Source organism: Geotrypetes seraphini, chromosome 9 (genome assembly GCF_902459505.1).
Source record: "Geotrypetes seraphini chromosome 9, aGeoSer1.1, whole genome shotgun sequence".
Classification (NCBI taxonomy): Eukaryota; Metazoa; Chordata; class Amphibia; order Gymnophiona; family Dermophiidae; genus Geotrypetes; species Geotrypetes seraphini.
The window spans coordinates 150,883,358-150,897,205 of NC_047092.1; the positions used below are offsets into that span (position 1 = coordinate 150,883,358).

The 13,848-nt window shown below is 45.0% G+C and overlaps 1 protein-coding gene across 1 annotated transcript in view; it reads left to right on the top strand.

Moving 5' to 3' along the window:
- Positions 1-13,848, top strand: part of ATP1B3 (ATPase Na+/K+ transporting subunit beta 3) — an 82,691-nt gene that overhangs the window by 51,016 nt on the left and 17,827 nt on the right. Inside the window, exon 5 of the mRNA XM_033959582.1 lies at positions 10,458-10,508. Within this exon, the coding sequence (XP_033815473.1) occupies positions 10,458-10,508 (51 nt within the window). The remainder of the gene's footprint in view (positions 1-10,457; positions 10,509-13,848) is intronic.

The following is a 13,848-nucleotide window of genomic DNA, read 5'->3' on the forward strand; positions in this document are numbered from 1 at the left end:
GAATGTCAGTTCTCAGAATGAGGTTTCATCATATCAGTCTGACTTTAAGAGGAGGATGACATGTATAAGGACACAAAAAGTACTGGGGTATGTCTTTGCTAGCTGATAAATTCTATGTAGTTTGTTACTAGTAGTGTTCATATATTTGTTACAGAGCAGAACAAAAAACTGTGCTTTAGGGGAATCTCCCCATGCCCTCTTCAGCTTTATAGGGGCTGTCACCTGCTTTGGTACAAACTGAAGGGGGGCAGCACAGTACACTGGATAAAGAGGAGGACTTGAAAACTATGATGACATCATGTAAAGGTGACATTGTAAATGTTAAAAAAGTTAACAGTTTCAAGTACTGGTTTTTAAACAAATGAACAATTTTAATCAAATGTCCAGAAGAAGCAGGAGCCTCCTCTCTCTCAAACCCCTGATATGTTCACACATTCCATGTTCCCCAAGCTAGCCAGTACTGGCCCAGATTATCCCAGTGTAGGAAGCTACATGACATCCTGACAGAGGGGAACTCAGAAGTCAGTTGCTTGCATGCTGACTTGAGTAAGACCCTGGCTTGCAGGAGCAAATGCAAATATTTAAAGCATAAGATTTTATTACTTATTTTATTATTTAAATATTAAGGTTTGAGGAGTGGGTAGTGACTATACCTTTCGATTAATGCAACTTTTACTGCATGTTAAGTTCTAACTCAGCAGATAATGCAAAACAGCTAGGTTCCATCATGGAATATTAGCATGAAGTGGGTTTGGTATATCTAATATTTAAGCACTGATGATTATACCAGCCATAGAGCTTGCCTAAGTGTGGGTGCCTGAATGTACAAGGGATGCATGTAACTTATAGAGCTCTTAAATTTTGTGAGTAAATGGGAGCCAAGCCTGTGTCATACCAGATTTTTACTCCTGCGTACCCCACCCTCCTTGCAAATATGTGCTCTGTAAATTGAGTAATTTAAATATAAAAATTTGAGTATTTGAGTAAATTGAGTATTTGCAGAATAGTGCAGGCAGCCATTCGAAGTGCAGCACGGGACCAAGCAGGCATGCAAAAAGCACGTGCCTGCCTCGTGCACTGCTGTGCTGCTGCTGCCGGAAGAGAGCAGGGGAACTGAGGCAGGAGCGCAGAAAGCGTGCTGAACCGTCAGGATGGGAAAAAAGGTACGGAGGTTTTTGTGGGGTTTTTTTTACATTTGCTCCTTTTGTACATTCACACCCTTATTTCCACCCCCTTTTTGGGGGTGGAAAAAGTACATCTTATGGAGAAAAAAATATGGTATATATGTTGCATTTTGCTAACTCTGTTCCGGTTATCGCGCAATTTATCCGTTGCCTTTAATTTTTGATTCGCCCTCATAGATGATGTGGATGGGCAGAGCAGATTGATCATATAGTTTTGTCTGCCAACATTTTCTCTGTTTCTAGTAGATATTATGTGCTTTAGATTGGGGGGACCGTTTACATTGGAAATGTCAGCAGCAACCACCATCTTGGATTTTTACCTCATCTTGTCTTTCCTTTTGTAAATTTTAGAAGCCATGTCTGCCTAAACACTGCAGGGGCTCAGAACAGCCTGGCTTCACGTGAACAAAGTAATGCAGTTTGCTTTTGATGTTGGCTGATTTGCCAGGGTAGCCCTAGAGCTAGAGAGTTCCACATCTTCACTGGCTCAGTGTACGGTGTTGTTTCCCATTTTATATGTATTTATTATCCCAGGACAAGCAGGCAGCATATTCTTAACTGATGGGTGACGGCACCGACGGAGCCCCGGTACGGACAATTTTAGAGTGATTGCACTCTAAGAACTTAGAAAGTTCTAACTAGGCCGCACCGCGCATGCGCGAGTGCCTTCCCGCCCGACGGAGGCGCGTGGTCCCCAGTTTCTTAGTTTCCGCGGAGCTAAGAAGACGCGTTTTTTCCAACGGCCGTTGGAAAGTCCTTTTTTCGCCTTCCCGCTCGTGCCCTTGTTCGTGAATTTCTTCACGTTCTTGTTCTTTTGTCTATTTCTTCCTTTGTTTTTAAAAAAAAAAAAAAAACTTGATTTTTTTTCTTTATTTTTGGGTCGGCCCCGGCGGGGCCTGTTGGCATCATCGAAGCCTCAGACTTCGATTTTGCTACTGCCGTTTTTCCCTTCATGCCCCCTTCACCGGGCTTTAAGAAGTATCAGCGGTGTTCACGCCCTATTTCCTTATCTGACCCACACAATTGGTGTCTTCAGTGCTTGGGTCCGGAGCATAGGGCTTCAACGTGCACCCGTTGCACTTCTCTTCAAAAGCAAACTTTAAAAAATCGCCAAATTCAACAACAGCTTCTTTTTGGTACCGCCATGGAGGTTCCACCGACATCGACCCCGGTATCGACGACATCCTCCAAATTGGCGCCGGCCCTTTCAACACCGCAAGATCTGTCTTCGGTGTCGCAACCCTCAGGTAAGCCGGCTAAGAAGCATCCCCTACAGTCCTTGGCCCGCCAGTCGAACAAGCAGTGAGCCAAGTCCTGCAGACTGCGCGCCAGCCCTGTAAACGCTCCGCTCCCATTGAAGTCACTGCCTCTTCATCGGCATCTACTTCACCTGAGCGTCGAGCTGCACCGCAGGTACCGAAAAAGAGAAAAGCGGTACCGGTGCCTTCGGGACCATCACTGGATGACCGTATAGCGTCCATTCTCCAGGTCCAACTTAAGGAGCAGTTACAACAACTTCTCCCGGCTCTTCTGACTCCGAACCTTCCAATGTCAGTACCACCTGAGCCTCCGGTGCCGATTGTCGATCAGCCTATTTTGTCGGCATCGACTTTATCGGCACCTCTTTGGTTTCCATACCTCTTCTATGGGCAGAACCGAAATCTCTACGTCGGGCGGTTCACTCAGTCTCTGAGCTGGTACCGCTCTCTGACCCAAACCTCCGTACCGCTTCACTTGGTACGATATTGATGCGCTCCGGAAAATCGCTACGCAAAACCCGACATGTAGTAGAGGCCTCTACTCCTCTTTCATAGGGACGACTCCCCTCAGTACGGGACCCTGATTTATGGGATTATTCCGAGGATCCTCTTGGTACCGATGATGACCTTTCATCAGATGAGGCTGATCCATCTGTGCAGGAGCCTGATAGTAAGCCAGAGCACACCTGGGGAGAGGAAGAAGCGATATGGATTGCTCTGAAAAGAGAAGATGGAACTTCTATCTACGTGGGTGTAGTCTACAGACCTCCGACTCAATCACAGCAAATTGATAAGGATCTGATTGTGGATATCCAAAAGTTTGGAAGGAAAGAGGAGGTTCTGCTGTTGGGAGATTTCAACCTGCCGGATGCGGACTGGAATGTTCCGTCTGTGGAATCGGAAAGAAGTAGGGAGATTGTGGATGCCTTTCAAGAGGCTCTGCTCAGACAAATGGTGACGGAACCCACAAGGGAAAAAGCGATATTGGATCTGGTCCTCACAAATGGAGAGAGTATCTCTAATGTTCGAGTGGGTGCTCACCTGGGTAGTAGCGATCATCAAACGGTTTGGTTTGATATAACGGCTAAAGTGGAGAGCGGCCGCACGATACTTAAAGTCCTAGATTTCAAACGTACGGACTTTAATGCAATGGGAAAGTACCTGAAGAAAGAGCTGTTAGGATGGGAGGACATAAGAGAAGTGGAAAGACAGTGGTCTAAGCTGAAAGGAGCGATAAAAATGGCTACGGACCTTTATGTGAAGAAAATCAATAAAAACAAGAGAAAAAGGAAGCCGATATGGTTCTCCAACCTAGTGGCTGAGAAAATAAAGGCGAAAGAGTTGGCGTTCATGAAATATAAAAAAACCCAAGAAGAGGAGAGCAGAAAGGACTACAGGGTGAAATTGAAAGAAGCCAAGAGAGAAATACGTTTGGCGAAGGCACAGGCGGAAGAACAAATGGCTAAAAATGTAAAAAAGGGAGATAAAAATTTTTTCAGATATATTAGTGAAAGGAGGAAGATAAAAAATGGAATTGCTAGGCTAAAAGATGCTGGGAACAAATATGTGGAGAGTGATGAGGAGAAAGCAAATGTGCTAAACAAATACTTCTGTTCTGTGTTCACAGAAGAAAATCCTGGAGAAGGACCGAGATTGTCCGGCAAAGTTACACGAGAAAATGGAGTAGATTCTGCGCCGTTCACGGAGGAGGGTGTTTATGAGCAACTTGAAAAACTGAAGGTGGACAAAGCGATGGGACCAGACGGGATCCATCCCAGGATACTAAGGGAACTCAGAGAGGTTCTGGCGAGTCCTATTAAAGACTTGTTCAACAAATCTCTGGAGACGGGAGTGATTCCTGGGGATTGGAGGAGAGCGGATGTGGTCCCTATTCATAAAAGTGGTCACAAGGATGAAGCAGGAAACTACAGGCCAGTGAGCCTCACTTCAGTTGTTGGAAAAATAATGGAAGTGTTGCTGAAAGAAAGGATAGTATATTTTCTTGAATCTAATGGGTTACAGGATCCGAGGCAACATGGCTTTACAAAAGGTAAATCGTGCCAAACGAACCTGATTGAATTTTTTGATTGGGTGACCAGAGAGCTGGATCGAGGACATATGCTAGATGTAATTTACTTGGATTTCAGCAAAGCCTTTGATACAGTTCCTCATAGGAGGCTGTTGAACAAACTTGAAGGGCTGAAGTTAGGACCCAAAGTGGTGAACTGGGTCAGAAACTGGCTGTCGGACAGACGCCAGAGGGTGGTGGTTAATGTAAGTCGCTCGAAGGAAGGAAAGGTGACTAGTGGAGTCCCTCAGGGTTCGGTGCTGGGGCCAATCCTGTTCAATATGTATGTAAGTGACATTGCTGAAGGGTTAGAAGGAAAAGTGTGCCTTTTTGCAGATGATACCAAGATTTGTAACAGAGTAGACACCGTAGAGGGAGTGGAAAATATGAAAAAGGATCTGCAAAAGTTAGAGGAATGGTCTAATGCCTGGCAACTAAAATTCAATGCAAAGAAATGCAGAGTAATGCATTTGGGGATTAATAATAGGAAGGAACCGTATATGCTGGGAGGAGAGAAGCTGATATGCACGGACGGGGAGAGGGACCTTGGGGTGATAGTGTCCGAAGATCTAAAGGCGAAAAAACAGTGTGACAAGGCAGTGGCTGCTGCCAGAAGGATTCTGGGCTGTATAAAGAGAGGCGTAGTCAGTAGAAGGAAGAAGGTGTTGATGCCCCTGTACAGGTCATTGGTGAGGCCCCACTTGGAGTATTGTGTTCAGTTTTGGAGACCGTATCTGGCGAAAGACGTAAGAAGACTTGAGGCGGTCCAGAGGAGGGCGATGAAAATGATAGGAGGCTTGCGCCAGAAGACGTATGAGGAGAGACTGGAAGCCCTGAATATGTATACCCTAGAGGAAAGGAGAGACAGGTGAGATATGATTCAGACGTTCAAATACTTAAAGGGTATTAACGTAGAACAAAATCTTTTCCAGAGAAAGGAAAATGGTAAAACCAGAGGACATAATTTGAGGTTGAGGGGTGGTAGATTCAGGGGCAATGTTAGGAAATTCTACTTTACGGAGAGGGTGGTGGATGCCTGGAATGCGCTCCCGAGAGAGGTGGTGGAGAGTAAAACTGTGACTGAGTTCAAAGAAGCGTGGGATGAACACAGAAGATTTAGAATCAGAAAATAATATTAAAGATTGAACTAGGCCAGTTACTGGGCAGACTTGTACGGTCTGTGTCTGTGCATGGCCGTTTGGAGGAGGATGGGCAGGGGAGGGCTTCAATGGCTGGGAGGGTGTAGATGGGCTGGAGTAAGTCTTAACAGAGATTTCGGCAGTTGGAACCCAAGCACAGTACCGGGAAAAGCTTTGGATTCTCGCCCAGAAATAGCTAAGAAGAAAAAAAAAAAAAAAAAAAAATTTAAATTGAATCAGGTTGGGCAGACTGGATGGACCATTCGGGTCTTTATCTGCCGTCATCTACTATGTTACTATGTTACTATGTTACTTCATTTACAAAATTTCTTAAGGAAATGTCAGACACCCTTTCAATCCCGTTGGAGTCTGATTCTAAAAAGTCCAAAGCATTTCTTGATGCTTTGGACTTTGACCAACCTCCGAAGGAATTTTTGAAGTTACCTTTGCATGATATCTTAAGGGAAACTTTTTATAAAAATCTTGAGACTCCTCTGACCATTCCAGGAGCCCCAAGAAAACTGGAATCCTTGTATAAGGTTATCCCCATTCCAGGGTTTGACAAGCCTCAGCTTCCACATGAGTCTTTACTTGTTGAGTCAACCCTGAAGAAAACTGCGGGCTCTAGTATGTATGCTTCTGTCCCTCCTGGCAGAGAGGGTAAGGCCATGGATAAATTTGGCAAGCGACTTTACCAGAACACTATGTTGGCTAATCGTTCTGGTAATTACGCATTACATTTTTCATTTTATCTGAAACATCTCATCCAGCAGATGGCCACTTTTCAGAAATACCTTCCGGATTGCAAACTACCTGCTTTTCAACAATATACTTCTAGTCTTTTACAGCTACGAAAATTTATGGTCCGTTCCATCTACGACATGTTTGAGCTCACGTCCCGAGCTACAGCAATGTCGGTTGCTATGAGACGTTTGGCTTGGCTCCATGTCTCAGAACTTGATGTTAATCACCAGGACCGCCTTGTCAACGATCCCTGCCTAGGTGACGAGCTGTTTGGCGAATCTCTGGATACCACCACCCAGAAACTTTCGGCTCATGAGACTAGATGGGACACCTTGTTAAAAACCAAGAAGAAACCACAACCTACTCGTCCTTTTAGACAACAATCTTCGTATCAGCGTCGTTTTTCAGCTCGACCTCTGCACCCTCAGCCTCCCCAGCCTCAGAGGCAACGGCAGCACCAACACCAACAGGCTCGCCAACAGCAACAACCACCAGTAAAACCTGTTGCTCAGCCTAAGCCCACTCAGCCCTTTTGACTCCCTTCTCCAGGACATAGCCAGTCTTCCCTCCTCGTCTCCTCTACCACAACCTTTAGGAGGACGTCTCCAATTTTTTCTGAGTCGTTGGGAGGTCATCACCACAGATCAGTGGGTTCTCTCCATCATCACCCACGGCTACTCCCTCAATTTCCAGGCTCTTCCTCAGTCATGCCCTCCAAAAGAATCTGCTTCCAACAATTCTCAGTCTCTCCTTCTAGGTCAAGAAGTTCAATCCCTCCTTCTTCTCAACGCCATCAAAGAAGTCCCTCCGGATCAGCGAGGTCATGGATTTTACTCCCGGTACTTTCTAGTTCCCAAAAAGACCGGAGACCTCAGACCAATATTAGATCTCAGGGATCTCAACAAATGTTTGGTCAAAGAGAAGTTCAAAATGCTCTCTCTTGCCACACTATACCCTCTTCTCACTCAGGGCGACTGGCTATGCTCCCTGGATCTAAAAGAAGCCTATATTCATATCCCTGTTCATCTGACGTCCAGACAGTACCTGCAATTTCTCATCAATCATTCTCATTACCAGTACAAGGTGTTACCCTTCAGTCTGGCCTCCTCTCCCAGGGTATTCACCAAGTGTCTTATTGTGGTAGCCGCCTTTCTCCGCTCTCACAATTTTCAAGTCTTCCCCTACCTGGACGACTGGCTGATCAAGGCTCCTTCTCCTCCGGCAGTGCTGCTTGCCACCAACCAGACAATCAGCTTTCTTCAACTTCTGGGCTTCGAGATCAACCTTCCCAAGTCGCACCTCATTCCAACCCAGCGACTTCAATTCATTGGCGCAATACTGGACACTGTTCTCATGAGGGCGTTTCTCCCATCCAACCGCCTTCAGACCATCCTTCATCTCTGTCAGCAGGTGCTTCCACAGCTTTCCATCTCGGCCAAGCAAATGATGGTACTTTTGGGGCACATTGCATCGACAGTGCACGTCACCCCCTTCGCACATCTTCACCTGCGCACACCTCAGTGGACTCTGGCTACCCAGTGGTCCCAAGTGACGGATCCTTGTTCGCAACACATATCTGTGACATCGTCTCTTCGACAATCTCTACAATGGTGGTTGACATCTTCAAATCTCTTCAGAGGTCTTCTGTTCCATCTGCCTCCTCATCTGCTAGTCATCACCACAGATGCATCCCCATATGCCTGGGGAGCCCACTTGAACGATTTCCAGACTCAGGGTCTTTGGACTGCCCAGGAAAAGAAACATCACATCAATTTCCTGGAGCTCAGAGCGATGTTTTATGCCCTCAAGGCGTTTCAACATCTCCTCTTTCCTCAAGTACTCCTGCTTTGCACAGACAATCAAGTTGCAATGTACTACATCAACAAACAGGGTGGGACGGGCTCCCGTCTGTTGTGTCAGGAGGCCCAAAAGATTTGGTCTTGGGCGACAGCTCACCACTTATTTCTGAAAGCTGTCTACATTCAAGGAGAGCAGAATTCATTGGCAGACAACCTCAGCAGAATTCTCCAACCTCACGAATGGACTCTCGATCCCATGACTCTCCAGTCCGTGTTTGCTCAATGGGGCACCCCTCAAGTGGACCTGTTTGCAGCTCCTCACAATCATCAACTGCCCCAATTTTGCTCCAGACTCTACTCTCCTCACCGTCTCGCAGCAGATGCATTTCTCCTGGATTGGACCAATCTGTTCCTTTATGCATTTCCTCCTCTGCCTCTCATGTTACGGACCTTGTTCAAGCTCCAGACAGAACATGCCACCATGATTCTCATCACTCCACGGTGGCCCAGGCAGCATTGGTTTTCCCTTCTACTTCAGCTCAGTTCCAGGGAGCCCATACTTCTTCCTCTCTTCCCTTCTCTGCTTACCCAGCATCAGCAGTCTCTCCTCCATCCCAATCTGCAGTCTCTGCACCTGACAGCTTGGTATCTCTCAGGCTGACCTCGGCTCATTCACTTCTTTCTCAGCCTGTCCGTTCTATCCTTGATGCTTCCAGGAAACCAGCCACTCTTCAATGTTACCAACAGAAGTGGACTCGGTTTTCTTCCTGGTGCCTTCTGCATCACCATGATCCAACGTCACTAGCAGTGGAACTGGTGTTGGATTATCTCCTTTCTTTGTCTGACTCTGGTCTCAAATCTACTTCCGTCAGAGTCCACCTCAGTGCCATTACTGCTTTTCATGAGCCAGTCCATGGAAAACCTCTCACAGCTCATCCTTTGGTTTCCAGATTCATGCTGGGAGTTTTCAATGTGAAACCACCTCTCAAGCCCCCTCCTGTGGTCTAGGATCTTAACGTGGTTCTTTCCGCTTTAATGAAGCCTCCTTTTGAACCTTTGACCACAACTCATTTTAAATTTCTCACTTGGAAAGTGGTCTTCCTTATTGCTCTCACCTCTGCCAGGAGAGTGAGTGAGTTGCATGCATTAGTTGCAGATCCCCCTTTCACAGATTTTCATCATGACAAGGTGGTTCTGCGTACACATCCAAAGTTTCTCCCTAAGGTTGTGTCTGACTTTCACCTTAACCAGTCCATTGTCTTACCTGTTTTTTTCCTGAAACCTCATTCTCATCCAGGGGAACAGGCTTTACATACTTTGGACTGTAAGCGTGCTTTGGCTTACTATTTAGAGCGCACTAAGCCTCACAGATCATCTCCTCAACTGTTTCTGTCTTTTGATCCTAACAAAATGGGTCATCCTGTTTCTAAACGCACCTTATCCAATTGGCTTGCTGCTTGCATTTCATTCTGTTATGCTCAGACTGGACTGACACTGGAAGGTTCTGTCATGGCCCATAAGGTTAGAGCTATGGCAGCATCTGTAGCTTTCCTCCGATCCACTCCTATTGAGGAAATCTGCAAGGCTGCTACTCAGTCCTCAGTTCATACTTTCACATCTCATTATTGTCTGGATGCATTGTCCAGACGGGATGGACACTTCGGCCAATCTGTTTTACAAAATTTATTAACCTTCCCTCCATCCCTCTTTTTGTTAGCTTGGAGGTCACCCATCAGTTAAGAATATGCTGCCTGCTTGTCCTGGGATAAAGCACAGTTACTTACCGTAACAGGTGTTATCCAGGGACAGCAGGCAGATATTCTTACGTCCCACCCTCCTCCCCGGGTTGGCTTCTTAGCTGGCTTATCTTAACTGGGGACCGTTCGCCTCCATCGTGCGGGAAGGCACTCGCGCATGCGCGGTGCGGCCTAGCTAGAACTTTCTAAGTTCTTAGAGTGCAATCACTCTAAAATTGTCCGTACCGGGGCTCCGTCGGTGCCGTCACCCATCAGTTAAGAATATCTGCCTGCTGTCCCTGGATAACACCTGTTATGGTAAGTAACTGTGCTTTATTGATTGTGTCTTCTGTGAGCCACCTTGAGAAATGTGTTATCTAGGTGGATAGTTTAAAAGTGAATGAATAAATGCTGATCCATTTTTCATAAGAATGGAAAATAAATAATTTAAAATTTGAAATAATTTATATGGCATATCACCTACTAATCCTGCTACCACAGTGATAAACTTGTTTTCTTTTCCTTCAGATTATTGGATTAAAGCCCGAAGGAAATCCATCCATAAATTGTACTTTTAAGGTTAGTACCAATGTTAATTGGTGTATAGATTACCTTTTTGTCCATTTATGTTTTCTAGCAAGGAAAATTCATATTGTAACTAAAATTAATTTGTGTTCTATAAACCAATTTTTTAAGCAAAAAGGTACAGAATATTCTGATACGTCCAGCAAGCATTATACAAAAAGCTCTTGAAAATGTCTTATAAACTTATGTATAAGAGTCTAATTGTTTGAACTTAGCATACTATGGGGGATCTCTTGGGGAGAGAAAGAGATAATGGTTACTGCGGATGGGCAGACTAGATGGATCATTTGGCCTTTTATCTGCCGTCAAGTTTCTATGTGGAATTAAAAAAAAAATAAAATGATAGGGTCATGGTTGAGACATGAAGTCGTAGACCATCTTACCCAAAGAATGATGTAAAGATACAGCGCAACCTGGAGTATTTTAGACTTGCCAGGATCATATTTATTGCTTTGCTTGATTATAATAAACTTAAGTTCACCTACCTGATCTTTCTAACTTTGGTTTGATATCACAAAATACAGTAGTTATATATGTTGTATTTTGCTTTTTTTTGTTCCTGTACTCCTATTGTATTATACTGTAATATTGCTTTAAATGCCCGAGTACATGCTAACAAGTAAACAAAATTGTATTCTATGATATTCTATTCAGCAATCTAATTTCTCATACTACTAGTGTTTGTGTTTGATATGTTGCCAGTGAAGGTTTCTCAAGCAAAATAAGAATTTAAGAATAGAAGCTATTTGCTTTGTTAGGTTGAGAAGCCAAAGATTGAATAAATGTTAGGGTTCAAACTAATTTTCTGACGATAAGGTGAGTTATCAGTGACACAAATTGGTGATGGCATTGCTTGTACCAATGAGATTTTGTTTCCAGAGCTTTTCGTAAGTTCTTAGAAATCCTCTTAGGTGTATACGGTCATCTCTGAGCTCCTGTAATATGCCTTCATATTTTTCTGCATAACAGTATAGACATTTTTTCTAGTCAGAGCAATGTTCTAGTGTCTGAATATTTATAGATATATTTTCCTGGGTTGTGGGTTTTTGTTTTTTTGGGTTTTTTTTTGGCACATTGCTTCAGAAAACTGTGTTGTCCTTCTAGTTTCCTAGGCAGTTTTTTTGGCATATGAAGTTGTTACTGTGCCTGTCTTAGGTCATTGTCCCTACCAGAGGTCCCAACTTTGGTTTTTCTCAGGTTATCTTCTGAAGTTAATAAATGTCTTTTAATTTCACTTCATCAACTTGTATCATAATTTCTGTGAAGAAAGCCATCAGCATCAAGTTTTGCCTTATGTACATGGAGATAATGTTTATCACAGGCAATCATCATACACTACAGGTGTGTGGGTGGGAATCATGATTCAGCAGTACAATGTATGACTGTCTTTGGTAACATCCTGGTGCAGATGTTACAGTACAAAGTACACTTAATGAGATTACATTCATATTTTGAGGATATAAAGGCTATCGTGGTTGGTGGGGAAGCTTCTCTTATGATTTAAACCTCTTTTCATCTGTGCTGCACCCCTCTTGCTGGCCCAAATAAGAAATCCCAAACCTAGCCTACCTGCTCCCCTCCTTCACAGTTCACTTGGCAAGGTGCTTTTAAGAGACTGCACACTTAGGCTGATTCTTTTGGTTGGTAGAGATTGGTGCAAGCAGAAAATTTTTTACTCCTCACCTCGACATTGCTGTCTCTTTACAGCATTGATATACCATCTTCATGCGCAACCTCTCTGTTCCCTAGACTAACCCACAACCAAGTTACTTCCTGGTTCCCCTTCCTCTTTCCGTTGTCATGACTCCTATACTCCCCTTCCTGCTGATATTAACCATTCACAATCTATCCCCTCTCCCCAAGCCACTGAACCCCTTAACACCTCAACACTCACTCTTTAAACTTGTTGCTTCCCCCTTCATCCTTCCTCTTATCCACAACCCTCTTTTCTGCTCTAAAGATCCAACACTTTCTCCCCCTCATTCGGTCATCTCCTCTCTCCCTGCGTACATCTCACCCTTGTCGCAGCAATAGGTCCCCCCTCTTCTCCACTACCCTCACCCGTATGTTTTTCTTCCTCTTGCTATCTGCTGGTCCTCCCAACGAACTCACACCCTACTCTTACAGTCCACCCTACTCCTACGGGCCAGCCCACAATGCTACCAGCCTTATTTCTATTCCTCTCCTCCCCTTCTCTTGTGCCTTGTGGAATGCCTGTTCTGTTCCCAACGCACTAACTGAGACCTGGATCTGCCCTGATGACTCTACCTCAGCTACTGCTCTGTGTCATGGAGGCTACCTTTTCTTCCATACGTCTCGCACAGTCAGTCAGGGAAGAGGCGCTGTGCTGCTCCTTTCACCCTCTTGAAGATTTCAACAACTTCTCCCATCACACTCAATGCTCTCCCTCCTTTGAAGTTCATGCCATCTGCCTGTTCGCTGCCCTACCTCTCAGAGTAGCAGTCATCTACTGACCCCCCAATACGTCACGCTTTTCCTTCCTCACTGATTTTGACTCCTGACTCTCCTTCCTCAACCCTTCATCCTCCTTCCCTCATCCTTGGCCACTTCATCCATGTCAGCAATCCCTTTGACTCCTTTGCCTCCAGGTTCCTTGCCCTAATATCCTCATTCAGTCTTCAGCTGTGCTCCACAATCCTTATACACCAGAAAGGACATTGCCTGGACCTAATTCTTTCCTCCAACTCTTTGACCACCAAATTCTGCAATACCACCTTTCCCTTCTCTGACCATCACCTGTTGACATTCACTATTCATCCCCCCTCCCCTTGATCCAGCCAGTCGCCACAAACATGTTCATGAACTTTCAGGCTATTGACCCTAGAGCCCTCTCTTTTACTGTGTTGTTCCTTTCCTCAACTACCATAGCACAGAAAACATCCTCTACTATAATACCATTCTCTCCTCTGCTCTAGATACCCTTGCTCCTACAATTTCACGCCCTGTTAGGTATGCCAATCCCCAACCCTGGCTGTGCCTGTTCCACTGAATGTCTCTGGCTTAAATCCTGTGTGCATGCTGACTTCATACACTTCAAATTAATCCTGACATCACTCCAGTCTGTCTTCTCGTTGGCCAAACAAGAATACTGTGCCCACTTAACTACCTCTCTTCTCTCCAATCCTCACCGTCTCTTTGCTACACTAAACTCCCTACTCAAAGCACCCCTCACCTTCTATCTCCCCTTCAATTTCTTCACAAACTATAGCAGAATTCTTCTGCAGTAAGATCCTGAAGATTCACCACGATTTCTCGACCAGGCTGCCTCCCCTCCCTCCCCTTATCCCTTCTGCTAACCTCACCTCAACACCTG